This window comes from Cydia pomonella, chromosome 9 (assembly GCF_033807575.1).
Source record: "Cydia pomonella isolate Wapato2018A chromosome 9, ilCydPomo1, whole genome shotgun sequence".
NCBI classification, from domain to species: domain Eukaryota; kingdom Metazoa; phylum Arthropoda; class Insecta; order Lepidoptera; family Tortricidae; genus Cydia; species Cydia pomonella.
Window position 1 is genome coordinate 6,896,788 of NC_084711.1, and position 15,679 is coordinate 6,912,466.

The window sequence follows — 15,679 nt, forward strand, 5'->3', positions numbered from 1 at the left end:
GTAGCTTCGCGCCTTGATTCGCGAACGAGTGTCGAGGGCCCTTTTGATTTTATTAAGCAGTATTCGCACGATCATACACGACTCTATCCTATAGCTTGAAATGATGCTGACCGCGTCGTATAGACGCAGCCCGCGGCTATATTAATATTAAATATATTAAAGTCTTGATAAATTTAATCCACGGAACAGTACCATCTAGCTTGCGATTTGTGAACTAAGTAGAAATAGCTTGAAAGTCATTAGGCTAGTCAGCCTACCTGAAGGTAATATATTTAGCTTAGTCAGACTTCCACATAAGGTATGTACTTTACCGGTCACAGTCCAACGAAAACTATTAGAATTTAAATTATGTTCGTAATTTGCAAACCATTTTCAACAACTTGCTGGTGTCCGATTGAGCTAAATCTTTAATATGAAGTCGGAGAAATGCAATATTGTTACCATGGAGCAGGTCTGATTAAGTGAACCTAAGTTGGCTATAAAAACTCTCATCGGCTCATTGACTCAGATGTTATTTCGACTTATCTTGTATTTGTAAGAAAGAGGTCAAACATAAATTAACTACTTAACTGAGGCGTGTAAACTTTATAGATCGTGTCATTTACGATGACGCGTGCCTAAACTCGTATTGTGATGTAAAGGTTAGATTTGAAAAATCTGCGCGTTATCGTGGAAGATACGAACTATTAGGTTATATTATCACCGGTTTCCAAAAGAGGTGTGAATAAAGAAAATGTATTCATTTATTTCGCTTTATTTATCAAACCACAAAGATGACAAAAGTAAACCTCATCTATGGATAATGTAAGGATTTTTTTTTTAATTTATAAATATACTCTTTACAGGACTCCAAAATAAAACAAAAAATGCCAATCATTATTAATAAAGACAAATGATATTTGGTTTTTTAAACGACAATCAAAGTACACAATAGTTCCAGGAGCTCCTGTTAAATATTAAAATACAATTTTCTGGTCTGATAAAAATAATTTAAATAAATCATAATACATTTAGAGAAATATCAAATTAAAAAAATACAATTACATTAACTTATATGCCTCTTTATTAGCATTACAGACGAAATCGCTTGTATGTAACTGATGATTTTGCTTTTAATTATTTTTACATTTTTAACAAACATGAAAAGGCACCACATTATAACATCATCAGACGAGAAATACTGACTACTTGTGCGTAAATAATATTTAATGATTTGATTTATATTGACGGCTTGTAATAATCATTGAGTGGCAAATTTGCAAGCATAAATGCAGCTCATATAAATAATAAACACAATTGTAAAACATTTTGTGTTAAGATACCTCGAATTTGTTTCGTCAGTTCAATAAGAATATAATTTATGAAATAACATTTGATATCCCAAGTCATATTTTAAATGTACAACAGTATTACAGGAACAATCTTACAGCTATTATTTAAATATTTTATATACGATGAAGCAAATTAAGAAAAGCTTTGGCACTTTTTGCTTTCCAGTGATGAGTTTTGCAAGATCCATGGTAAGTTTACTTCTAGAAGTATAAAATATTCACAGTGCAAAAGTATAAACATTTGGATTCGCCAACAGAACGAATACTATACATATTATTATTATAATCTGTTTGAAACTTGTGTAAGTGTATGAATTACTAATTTAAACAATAAGAATACATAATGTCGTAAAAGGAAACGACGTAGTTTGTCGTTTTGCAAGCTGTTTTACAATATAAAACGTTCTTGCACTATAATTCGCTTGTTGTATGCGCCCATACACGTGTTTTACCTTGATAGCTAATACCAAAAACACCAAAATTTTAGGTATCAAATATGCATTTACAGCTGTAGCTTTCTATCTTTAGGTATTTAAATAAAAGTAAACAAAATCTACCCTCAAATGGCTCCAAAGCCAGTTGAGGGTAGACGAAAACATTACATGATCAAATAATGTAGGTTAAAGTCAGGTTGTTCAGTGACAGATCCAGGTAGTTTTGTATTTGGTTCGTTAACCAATAAATGTTATTGTACAAATTGTTTGCTTACTTTTATTTAAATACCTAAAGACACAGAGTATAAGTGGTAGGTAAGGTACCATTTTTGGCGGTTGGTAATAAATGTCATAAAGGTGCAATAAAATAAAGTTATTATTAACAACCAAAGAAGTGGTACCACCGAGCTGAAATAAATGCAGTCGCTATGAGATTAACCTAAGAGCATTTTGAAGGCCATTAAGTACCTATAGATAGCTTCACAGTATAGTTATAGCCATAGATGAGGCGCTATGCCCTTAGTGGTAATTATAAAATACTATACACTTGAAATGTCTAAAAATAATCAGTACAATTTAATAAAACTTAAACGTCCCCTTTTAGTACGCTTCTGTTAACTAAAATGTCCTATTTTTACCATTAGTATTAATTTAAATTAAACTATTAATATATTTACAGAATAAAGTAAAACTGAATGTATACTTTAAATACAAAAATAACTCATTGAAGACCGATCTCATTGGTCTTAATAATATTATCAGGGTGGAGTGTCAATGTACCGAAGTCATGTCGTCTTAATACGCTGATATTGTTTATGGCTCAGTTTCATTGGTCGATAGGGCCCGCATGCGGGATGCGGGAGATTTCCATAAATCATGCCATTATGAGTTTCACTAGTCGTCGTTTCACCTTACCGCCTGCGAGAGTCACCCGCATGCTGTATATCGACAGAGTTATCGACCAATGAAACTGAGCCATTAGATTGACCACCACTTATCACCATATTCATAATATTGCTATAAAAAAATATGGTGAAATCCTATCCATGCAAAATAACATCCCAAACTTAAATAGAATATATTGACGCTTCATCATAATATACCCATAATTGTAGAAAACGCAAGTATATATAGGCATGACTCGTATCTAATCTTAACACTGGTTTATGACTAATTTTGACTATATTTCACAATTTTGGCCCAATATTCCAATGTTTAAAAATATAGAAAATAATTCGTTACATCTCAACAGATAATATCCTGAAAGTCATGTTAAGTAAGTACCTAAAACACATTACATGTATTTTTCACTGTCACTCCATACAACAATGTCAAAGTGAATATCGTAAATAAAAATAAGAGAAGTGAGCAATGCTTACGAGAGACAATAAAATCAACACACGTCCAACCATAAAGTAACATCTAAGGATTCTAAGGAATGACGGCAGACCCCCGGCAAAGCCACGACTCCCCGACAGCTTCAAACATTTACAAAAGTCGTACGCCAAGTCAATTGGCCAAAAACGACTTCTAAATATACGTATTTATCGCGTTTAGTAGCAGTAATCGTCAAACCCGGTTCAAACTAACTTAACCCTACAAGCAGTCGAGCTCAACTCAATATCAGTGAGCCATCTCAATGTGTCTCTGTAAACTCTTCTTGTTCATATAGAAGCGTTCGCACATGGCACAGGGGAAGTAAACCTTTTCGTTGTCGGCGTGCCTCGCGCGGGTGTGCGAGGACAGGTCTAGGGCTCGCGCGAAGTAAACTTTGCAGATGTTGCAGAAGAACTTGGTGGGCGTGGCGTGCATGGTGCGGTGCGCGATGAGGTCGCGCGGCGTGGCCACGCCGTCGCCGCACTGGCCGCACGTGAACTCGCCGGGCTGCGCCAGCGGCACGTCGCCGTCGTCCTCGGACTCGTCCTCCTCCTCCTCGGCGTGGTGGCGCGCCCGGTGCGCGCGCAGCGCCGCGTCGCTGCCGAACTGCCCGCCGCACACGTCGCACGCCAGCGCCTCCTCCTCCGCCTGCCCCATCGCGCTCGAGCTGGTCTCGCCGTCGCCGCCGTAGTGCTTCTTCATGTGCACGAGCAGGGTCGACTTGCGCGTGAAGCTCTTGTCGCACACGGGACAGAATACGGAGTTGGGTTGGTGAACCTCGTCCATGTGGCGCTGGTACGCCGCGCGTTTTGTAAACTCTTTGTCGCAAATGGTGCAGTATCTATCTTCTAGGGTGCCGGGCATGCTGTTCTGCTGCTCGAGCTCCATAGAATCGTCGGACCTCAATTTCTTGTTAGGGTTGACGACGGTCACTTCGACCTCCGGGGGCAGTCTTCTCTTGGTGGTGGCGGTCGCGGTGGGGGTGGAGTGGGTGACCCTCGCGAGCTGGGAGGGGTCGACGACCTCGTGCTTGCTGACCTTGCTGGTGACTTTGTGCTGCGGCATCCACAGGCCGCTGTTGTTGGCGGCAGCCTTGCCGTCGGGCGAGCGGAGATGCCAGCCGCGATGACTCTTGAGCGCGGCTATCGACGTGTAGCTCTTGTGACAGATCTCACAGTCGAAAGTTTGCGGCTCCGAAACAGTTTGGTTTATACACTGGTGGTTCTGGAGCGCGAGTAGACCCACGAACTGCTTCCCGCACGTGTCGCACGGGTATCGAGCCTGATACTCCGCGCTGGGGTCCGCGATTTCGGGTTCGGCCTCGTACTCCATCTCACCCTCCTGAGATATGTCTTGCGCTTTACTCGTGCCCTGGTTAGCGTTATATCCTAGTAATTCCCGAGCGTGCGCGGCCTTCAAGTGTTCGTACAGCTCCAGCGTCGAGTTCACCGGTTTCCCGCAAATCTTACATATTTGTGCCGAAGATTTGTGCACGTTCTTTCTGTGACGGTAATAAGACTTTTTATCTGAGAACGTTATCTTGCAAATCGTGCAGCTGGATCTGCCGCCTTCCGAGGGCTGGGAGGGCGGCGCCTGGTTCTCGGGGTTGCCGGACGCGCTGGCGTTGATGATGCCGTGCTTGGCGCGCTTGTGCTTCCAGAGGCTGGTCCGCAGCGGGAACCGCTTGAAGCACAGCTCGCACGAGAACGGCATCGCGTCCGCCGCCGCCGCCGGCTGCTGCGGCTGCTGCTGTTGATGTTGTTGTGCGTTGTTAGCGAAATTAGAAAAGTTGAAACTGTTGAATTGTGGCGTAGACAACGCGATACCGTTTTCGTCGACGTTATATTCGTCCTCCTCCGTGGACGCCTGCATTGTGTTCTCCTCGCTGTCGTTCCTCTCGTTGAGGATATCCGCGTGCAAAACTTTCTTATGCTTCCATATATTTTTCTTGTGCATGAAGCCCTTTCCGCATATGTCACAGCAGTATGGGGCGTTCGGAACATTGATGTTGGGCTTGAACGCCGCGAAGCTCGTCTGGATCATGGGGAACTGCTTGATCGGCTTTCCGATTATCTGTGGGGCGAACCCTTTAGCCTCGCCTGGTTTTCTGTTTGTGGTGGGAACTTTAGCGTGGATGCGCATGTGGTTGGAGTAGGCCTGTCGACTTTTGAAGGACCTGATGCAAATGTCACAAAAGAATTCGGAGTCGGCTGCGGCCATGGCGGCGGCGCCGGGGTGCGCCTGCTGTACGTGCTCGGACAGTTTCTGCGGCGTGCTGTAGGAGTTGGAGCAGACACTGCAGGGGTAGAACTTCACTCTCAAATGCGTATTTTTGTGTTCCGCCAGCTCGGACGGGCGCAGGAACTTCTTTTCGCACTGGTCGCAGTGGTGCGCGACTTGATTGTGTTCCGCGACCTGGTGGTCGGTCCAGGCGTCTACGGTTTCGAATATGGCGTTACATTCCGTGCACGAGTAATGATATTCCTCCGCTTCCTCCTTGACGAGCGACATGTCGGGCTCGATGGGCTGCGCTCCCAATACTTTATCGGAATGTTCGGCGTAAATATGCTTATTCAGGTCGACGCTGGTTTCGAATTTGGCATCACAATTCTGGCAGTAATGTGGTCTGTCCTCGTTATGGGCGGTCTTCAAATGTTTCACCAAGATAGGATAGTTGGCGTGTTTCTTGCCGCACAGAGGGCAGTCGGTGGGGCGGCCGTCGATACAATTTTTCTGATTGTCGGGATCGAAGCTGCCGGCGTGGACATGAAGCGCGTGGTCGTTGAAGTCTTGCATATTGACGAATTTCTCAGGGCATAGATCGCATGCGATGTAAACTGTGCATTCCCCGTTCCGGATGTGCCTCTTCCACAGGGACCTATCTTTGAATCTGGATCCGCAGTGTACGCAAGCCATTTGCACCCGGGACTGGCCGTCCTCGTGCACATCCAGAACGTGCTTCATAATAAACTGTTTAAGTTGGAATTTAGCCGGACACAATTTACATGCATACGATCTAGCATTGAAGATATCCTTATACTGAACCTTATTATCTTTGGGCTCTTCCATGACCAGGTCGTCAGTTATTCCCTGTTCATTGTAAATGACTTTCCACAAGTCTGTGCAAACGTTAGCTCTCATGTGACTGAGCAATGCGCCAATATGGCCAAAAGTTATAACACAATTATAGCATGTGTGTTTTGGTACTTTGTGTCCATTTTTCTGTAAATGTTGTATGACGGCTTTTCTGCGGGGATGTTCTTTATCGCAGCAAATACATCTTTTAGTGTTGATCTGTTGTATGATATCTCTGTATTTGTTGATAAAATCTCTCTGTGTTTTCGTGACGTAGATCTTGTCCGGATCAAATTCCTTAACATCTTCGTCGATAGTTTCATTGGCAGCGGATTCTTCGATCTCCACCTCTTCGTCTTCATTCTGTTCGCTGTTGTATGAATTAGTTTGCATATCCTCGTTGATTTCCACAACTGGCGCTAAGCCCGGCGGGAGATCCTCGTCCTCCTCATTTTCGTTTTCGTTCTCCTCGGCATCGTTACCGTCTTCCTGTTCCTCCTCTCTGTCTCCATTGCTTTCACCATTATCTCTCTCGGCCTCAACTTGAATATCATTTTGTTCGTCTATCGTAATGTCTCCCTGGCTGCCGCCTTGTTCGTCATCTTCCTCCTGTTGTCCATTCTCGTTCTCACTCACTTCACCTTCTATGCCTTCCATTGGTTCATTATCTTGTTGCATGTTATCATCTCCGTCATGTTCCTCCTGGGTCTCATCTATTTCCCCCTCATTCTCTTGTTGGCGGGCGATTTCGATCTCGTTATCGGACTCCATATCAACTGTGTCATAATGTTGGTTTTGATTATGGGATTCATCGGCCTCCTCCTCCTCCTCCTGGTTTTGGCCGTAACTGGGTTCGGACAAAATAGTTTCAACTTGGAAAGACGCTATTTCCGGCTCGGATATTAAAGTTTCCGGACTCTCCGGTCCCGAATTGATAATTTCGGGCTCAGAGACCAACAGCTCGGGTTTAGAAGTGAGGAGCGTCTTCAAGATTTGCGGTTCCTTCTTCTTAATTTGCAGATCCTTCAGTGCTTTTATACGCAAGGGGTATGGTAAGTTGTTATGAACGGGTTTGCTCGGTTGCTTGATCGGTATAGGTTTCGGGGGAGCGACAATTCGGGAGGGCATGATCCTAGACGGCATCGGTTTTTGGAACTGCTTGTGATTGATGGGGTTGGGCATGAGTCGCGCTTTGGGGTTGAACGGGTTGAGTCTGAGCTTGGGTTGCAAGTGTTTGGTGGGGTTGGGTTTTTTGGGCGGGTTGATTTTGTTGGTGTAGCGGTCGAAGCTGTGCGCGGTGAGCTCGTGGCGGCGCGCGTTGTGCGAGTACCTGTAGGCGCGGCCGCACACCAGGCAGTCCTTGGACGCCAGCTGCTGGATGCCCTGGCGCGCGTGCAGCGTCTCCCCCGTGGGCCGCATGACCGTGATGGACACCTCCGGCATGTTGGGCACGGCCTTGGTGTACTGCTGCTGGGCCTGCTCCATCATCTCTTCATCTTCTTCCTCCTCCTCGTCTTTTTCGCTCTCGACGCCCTGAAAAGATTATTATTATCCATGATAAGTTAACACCTTATGTGATGTCTTGAAATTTAAATGCTAATCAAAATCAACATAGCAACAAAACTATCACTTCTAAATAAATTTGATGTTGCACTAAAGCAATGACCAGAAAAAAATATGATTAATTTTATAAGTAGGTACAGTCAGCATCAATTACGTCACACGTAATTTCAAGTCGTTTCCTCATGTTGGTTACCAGTATAGAATGGAGTTTTAAGTGATGGTTTTTAACTGTCCATTAAACACATTAATAAAGCACATTTCGTCAGGTGACAAGCAAAAGTCACTAATTACTACCACAAGTTCATAGCCACCATGAACCATATTACTACTGAAATAAGGTTAATTTTTGTTTATTTATTTAATAGTAATTAGTGAGTTTTGCTTGTCACTTGACGATTTGTAAGGTTACCAGAGCTCAACGAGGATGCCGAGTGTTAAGGTCGACAACGCGCATTTAACTCCACTTGTTTGCCACCGACGTAGTATTAAAAAAAACATAGTTGCGGATATGGCTATAGAAGTTACGAGTATTCAATAGATGAATAAAATAATTATTTATGACTTATATTTAAATTATTCATATGTTTCTCAATATTCTCTAAAGTAATAAGTCATATAATGAAACTGTAAAACACAATATCATTACCATAAACAGTAATCATGTCTACCTTTCCGACTACATTACATATTTTTTTAAAGCTTTTATTTAACTTGCAATGTACTTATGTAACTATGTATGTTTGTACGGGTCAAATCTTGCAAGATGAATTTGACCTACTTTCCGGTTTCCGATGAAGCTGAAAATTTGCATGCATATTTAAGTCCGGCTACCATGTAATATTATGGTATCATCGAGCTTATCTGATGACGGAGACAGAAAGTGGCCATAGGAACTCTGTGAAAAATAACGCAACCTAATTGAGTATGGGGTTGTTAGAATTGTCTCAATGAGTATTACTTGCCTGTGGAGGGAAAAGTACAGTCAGAGATAAAAGCTTGTGCATTTTTCTAAAAACTTCAAAATAAGTCCACTTAGTACAATCAATGAATAAGTGTGTGTTAGTAACTTAGTATGTAGTAGAAAAATGGTCAGAACGAGCCACTTTTTCTAATATAATCCATGAAATATTCAGTAAATCTGCAATTAAATTCTTAGCTAGGGAAGATGTACCTCATTCATATGCAAATGTATATAATTATTATTTCCTATTTTGTTACCCTTGACATCACATTACAGGTTTTAAAATTTCTAAAAAAAGGCATATTTGAAATAAGTGTAAGTAAGTACAGGGATCGGAAACCGGTATTTTTTCTATGGGAACGAAAAAGGTATTTTTTCGTTCTTTGTTAATTATTTAATTTCTAATTAGGCAATATAATAATACGAAGTTGTTATCTACAAACACAACTGAGTCCTACATATTAGGTATATAATAAACCGAAATATATTTCCTTTTTTATTTCGCAGTTTTTGCAAAAAACCGGTTCCAATCCTTTTAGATTTCTAAAATCAAAACTAATATTTTATGGAATGTAAATATGTATATAATTATTAGGAGCACCAGAGTGCAGGTGGCCTAGCCTTTCAATCCGGAGGTCGCGGGTTCAAACCCCGACTTGTACCAATGAGTTTTTCGGAACTTATGGACAAAATATTATTATTTAGATTTTGGTAATTCTAAGCTATGAGGTAGGTATAAACGATGTCCATGATACATACTTTTCTTAAAAAATTGAAATAAATTATGGTAATTTCCTTTAAAAGATTGCATTTCCTTTATCATAGAGAAATAAGAAGTAACCAGTTTTGGTACAAAAATGCTTATTATTTTCGCAGTCGAGTAACCGGAACTCTATTTTCAACTTCTACGCTTAGGTACTCTAGTTATAATAATAGCTGAAAATCGTTGAGCATTAGACTTTTTATTTGCCGCGATATCTATTGTCGAGTAGCAGTACTGAGAGTTCAGCTACTCGATGCTAGATGTCGACTGCGAAAATAATACGCATTTTGGTACCAAAACTGATGTATGGAGTGAGCACTCTATTACTTTTTATTTCTCTATAATAAAAGAAATGCAATCTTTTAAAGGAAATTACCATAATTTATTTCATTAAATTTGTTTCAGAAAAGTATGTACCATGGACATCGTTTATACCTCTGAACTTAGAATTACCAAAATCGAAATAATAATATTTCGTCAATTTCAATTTAATTAACTAAGATTTGTCACAATTGCACCTCAAGCACGCAAATGTCTTTCCACTGGTCTGTCCCTTTCCAAGTTTTACGATCAATTAGTAATTTTATTCAGATATAATTCCATTGAAACTTCATAAATTAAAATAAATATTGATAAGTGATGTTATTCATAAAATTCTTTAAATTTTTCTTTTTCATAAAAATATTTAATAAAATTTTGTTCCCCATATTTTGTCTCCTACCCTGGCCACTGTCGCGACTTTAATCCTAATAAGTCTATTAACAATGCATTTGTTTCCACACTAACAACCAACCCTGCAACGGTCATTTTTTGGTTCCGATTGTTAGTCATTTTGATCAATGACATCTTTGCTTGACAATGCTGTTTCATAAAAGTAGTATCTCCCCTGTTCAGTTTTATTTCAAAATTATTAATTTAAATATGTACTTAATTTTATTTCTACATACTATAATTTGTGCATAGACTATAATATGTACTTTATTTTAATTAATTATAATAAATATCTTCACAATTATATCTGATTTTACATGAAAAATTCACTCCTCTGGCGCATAATTTTCCAAAAGATTTATGCGACAGATTAGTGGAGATACGAGTATGAATACTTGTTTAAATGAATCATTACACTTAATTTGCTCGAATTTGTAAGACAGCTCGAGTATTTTGTTTTTGAAGTAGAAAAAGTACGGTCTCTCTCCTGGTCTCTATAATGATACCTAAAAAATTGACTGGTCACCTCGCAAATATACATAATAGAACACAAATGTACATATATAGAAGAGTAGTTTTAATAAAAATATTGTATAGTTAGAACAATATTTTAACATTTACGTTGTGGCACTTTTTCAAGGTAAACAATTACCTCTAACTTAGAATAACCCATTTGCCAGTCGCTTTTCGGAAAAGGAAAACAACGTGAAGAAACCGGACTAATCCCAATAAGGCCTAGTTTACCCTCTGGGCTGGAAGGTCGGATGGGAATCGCTTTCGTTAAAACTAGTGCGTACGCCAATTCTTGGGATTATTTGCCAAGCAGACCCCAGGTTCCGATGAGCGGAACAACGCGAGGAAGATGATGAAATATTTCATAATTAATCGTGATAACATATCGAAGTCACACCAGTTGCTACTTGTTAAGCATGGTACTCAAAACAGTGTAAAATGGTTTTTAAATGATTTACATCGCACATGTGACGTTATTTGTACAGGTAATAGCGTCAACATGCTGTTGTGATCAAATGAATCAGATCTGAGCAGTTACAAATTTTAAATTTTTCATGCTTCAATTTGTTCTGTACATGTTGGTAAAACACATTAAGTACTTGTAATAATTTCAGTTTGGAGAAATATGGTATATCTATTTCTAAGTATTTTTTTGAAATAAATAAATTAAAATTAAAAAAAGAAATGACAATGGTGCTCTTTAAAATAAACGGCTCAAATAGTCTCTATTCACTGATTAATTTAATTTACACAACTTTTTTGTCATATCGCCTCTTTTTTCTTTATATGTTTATTATAGTTTATCTGGATATATACTTAATGCCCTAGTTAAGCCCTACACTTGCCCTAGATAAACTAAAACTTATGAGTATGACAATGCCTTTCGATATATACTTGAGCATAGAAAGCTGCATACAACTGTCTCATTCTGCCAATGAGATGGATGTATGCAGTCCGCTGATCTTGAGCTTACATGACCCTCTAGCATGACTTGCGTTCTCGCGCGCGACTCCATACATTTAGCTCGACTTCAAGTATGGAATCGCGCGCGAGAATGTAAGTCATGCTAAAGGGATAAGGGGAAGGGATGATAGCAGAATAGTAATCATGATTTCCCTCGCTAGTGCATGGCTAGATTTGTTGTTTCTCACTCACACTAGACTGTCTTTAATATCTACTCGGCAGTTGTAAGCCAAGCGCCCAAACAAGTAACTGAAATATTAAGATAAAAGGGGATGAAGGAACGTGACCACTTCTCCACACAAACAGTCCCCATTGTCATGTTTGTTTTTTTTTTTTTGTTTTTTTATTAATAATATAAAAGTTTTGGAGCTTTGAAAGTTATTGAAAGAATTTGTTTTTCGCTTGAAACTCCATTAATCAAAAAACGCATTTGACTGATTTGTAAGACCGAAGTTCAATGAACAAAGTTTTATATGGAACATTAAAATCTGAAAAAGCTAAGTTAATATACAAAAAATTGTGTAAAAAAAATATTTTCCATAATTTCAATATCCATGGAGGAATATGGGGACTATGTTTGTATGGCGTAGCAGCCGTCCACTATCCTCTTGAAGTGTTAAAAGTGTGAGTAATATCCTGCTCAGAAATGATAAGGCATAATCTTTACCTTATCACTCCGCGGTGTGAGCCCCAGCGAAGCCAAGATTGGAGGGCCTTCTGGCTGTGCTTTACTGCTACTGGCAACCTGAAATATAAAAAATAAATATTAAGAGACAATGTTACATAAATCAAATGTGTTGTTTCCAAGCAAAGAGTCCCACCTTGTCGCTTGCCATAAGGATGCTTTGACAGGTTATTCATATAAAGATAAAAGCAAATCTCGTCCTTAAGGTAAGCAATAAAGTGGCGTCTTTGACTAGACTTTGACAAATTGCTTGTCTTGTGGGTATGACGATATACAGGGTGATCAATCCCAAACGGTCAGCATGGAGATGTCAGAAACTATGAGAGATAACCACATCTGTTCTTAGGAAACATGGCTTTGATTTTAAATTTAATAATATGACATTCAATCTTTTTTTATATTTACTTATACTTTAGGACCAATTATGCAAACAAATACCATTTACACGCAATTACATAAAGATTGACCAGATTCGATTCCCGGTTATAAATGAGAGATTAAAAAAAGATTGAATGTCATTATTATTGAATTTAAAATCGAAGCAATGTTTCCTAAGAACAGATGTGGCTGTCTCTCATAGTTTCTGACTTCTCCATACTGACCGTTTTGGATTGATCACCCTGTATACAACCCTTAAATGGGCAAGCCTGTATACAACCCTTAAATGGCAAGAGTTAAAAAATCCTCAATTCAAGACTCATTGCAATGAGTCCTAAAAATTCTGTAAAAGAAAAAATACAAAAAGATTATATCATAGGGAGGTCTTGAGACCTTTGCCCTATAAAGGATTAAATCAACAAAAATAAACATCTATAACTTCTGTGATAAACATGCACAAACAAAATTAAAAACCACTCTCATTATTTTAAAATTTAGTTAAACATCAATGAAACAAATTAAAACTTCATGAATTATTATCAATACTAGAATGTAAGTTATTAAAATAAATACTAAACAAAGCAGATATAAAGTGTTTCACATCATGTGAATTAGGGTTTTGCTTCAAAGTATTTCTATAATTGTATGATGTTCTGATGTAAACAAAAACAAAATTAACATAGTCAATATTAGACTGGTTAACTATCTCCATTACCTTCCATAATAATTCATAATAAGTGGATTCCTACTTATTGAAAGATTAAAGATAAAGAAAACATCAGGTAATCAGTAGGGCATGATAAATCACAAGATCATTGGACATAAAAATGGTTTGGATAAATTAAATTGGCTATTTGTCACTAGCAGGACTGGATCAATGTAATAAAGTAACATTATCCTCATAACCCACATAAGTGTTCCATTAGCTGCCAATAATTAGCTTAGCAGGCCCTTATCAGTTCTAGCTAACTTCCTGACCTGGCCATTTGACCTTGGCAGCACTCATGACTAAGTACACAACCATCATTGGAACTTAGTAATGTAAAAGTGTAACAAACTTAACATACCTCATTATAGCCTCCATCAATAACCACTCCATCATCATAGGCCTCATCTGATAAAGGTTCACTTTTTATGTTTACCTGCAAAATCATAATGATTTTGTTAACAAATATTCAATTCAATGACAGTTCCAAGCTCAAATTATCAAAGAAAAAACCCACCTCTTCTAGTTGGCTGCCATCTTTTTTAATCAGAGACTGTAGTTTGTTTTGTGTCCTTTCACATACTGTCTTAAATATGTGCCAGTTATTGACGTTATCCACGCATTTCCTGCAGGCATTCGATGGCAAGCCGTCATTCTCGTTTATCTGTAAAACAACATACGCAATCATAGAATGAAGGCCGAAAGCGCCGCGCGTTTCATCAGAATGGGCACGGGCGAGAAACGCCTCGAGTATAGATACGGCGCGAGGAGAAACTAAGTAGGCGTAGGTATATACGAGCGCCGGCAAACGGCTGCTCCTCGACCGAATAAGTAGGAGCGAGTCGAGTGCCAGCCAGCGAGCCCCTCGAGGGTTAGCGCTCGATATACGCACACAGCTATAACGCGCTCACGCCGACACCGACGCTCGACCCGTCACCCGCTCCCGCTCGAGGGACGAGCTGCAGCGGCCTGGTCTCGCCCGATAAATCAATACACCCGATGTCCACGCCGAACCTAGCTACCGAAAAGCCGACCCCCTCCCTGCCAGACCCCCGGGAATATTGCCAAAACCCGACCCTCATCATAACGCCATTCCTCGCCGGCTGCATGGAATGCGACGCGACGCGGCCACCGAGCCGAGCGATAACCGTGGAACATTACAAAATGGTGGACGATCTTACGACATCTCCACCTAAACGCGCTGCTGTCAATTCACGAACCGGGGCGGATGACGAGTTCTCACGTACACCGAGGGTCTACTTTCACTAAAAACACAACTAGTACTTATTTTAACACATTACTTACTTGTACGGCCACGCAATCCTTGATTTTTGATGCGAGGACGAGAGGCTCCGAGTCATCCGAACTGGTGGTAGGAAAAATCGGCAGTAATTCGCCCCGAGATGACAAGCACAGTCTACAAACACGATCATAATTCACACTCATCGTAAATAAACTAAATTTTGAACACCAGAACTGCTATAACAATTAATTAAAAGACGCCATGTCACCACGAGCACTTCAACACAAAGCACTGCACATCTTTCTTGCTAGAGCACGAAAGCGCCTGATGAGGATGAGAAGTCGATAGGTTCGGACGAGACGGCTGGGTCGAGTCGCCGACCACCTGTCGTTCTGCGCATGTGCGCGTAGAATAGCGCCAGGGTGACCAACATAATCCGCTCAAACAATGGCGGCGTTCAGGAAACGTAAACCTTTTCTGTACAGTTTCACTTTTATACTGACCATGTAACCACAGTGTGACATAATCACATTTTTTAAAGGTAGGTACAGTTTGTCCGTCTTTATAACCTTTGTAACCATATTTGGTAAATTGATTTTAATATTATTAAAGTAAATCATGTACATTAAGTACTGATTTAGCCAAATGATTTTCTTTTGCTTAAGTTTTCTCACAAAGATAGAAACCAACATTATTTGAGGTTTAATTATGACACAAAATAACATGTTTTTTATAATTCTTAGCATCATTATATCCTTGATCCAGAAATGTAGTGGCACATGCACATGTGTGACTTGTGTCACTTTTATAGGTAGTAATTTTTTCTCAAATTTAATAACTGAAACTAAAAGTCAATAGAGGCCTCATAATAAATTAATAATGATTGAATATCCTGTAAGCAGGTTAGAAATAAACTACATTCAAAATTTAACTTGATAAAAAAAACATTTCCTTGGATTTTAGGAGTAGAAAACTA

General features: G+C 39.7%; 1 protein-coding gene across 1 annotated transcript; it reads right to left on the reverse strand.

Annotated features, from left to right (window-relative positions):
* Positions 1-738: 738 nt before the first annotated feature.
* LOC133521234 (zinc finger protein Xfin-like) lies at positions 739-15,163 on the reverse strand. The gene is made up of 5 exons (XM_061856079.1): positions 14,766-15,163; positions 13,978-14,124; positions 13,822-13,896; positions 12,359-12,436; positions 739-7,750 (listed from the first exon to the last, which is right to left on the reverse strand). The coding sequence occupies exons 1-5, from the start codon at positions 14,904-14,906 to the stop codon at positions 3,389-3,391; spliced, it is 4,803 nt and encodes a 1,600-aa protein (XP_061712063.1). The 5' UTR covers positions 14,907-15,163; the 3' UTR covers positions 739-3,388.
* Positions 15,164-15,679: the final 516 nt, after the last annotated feature.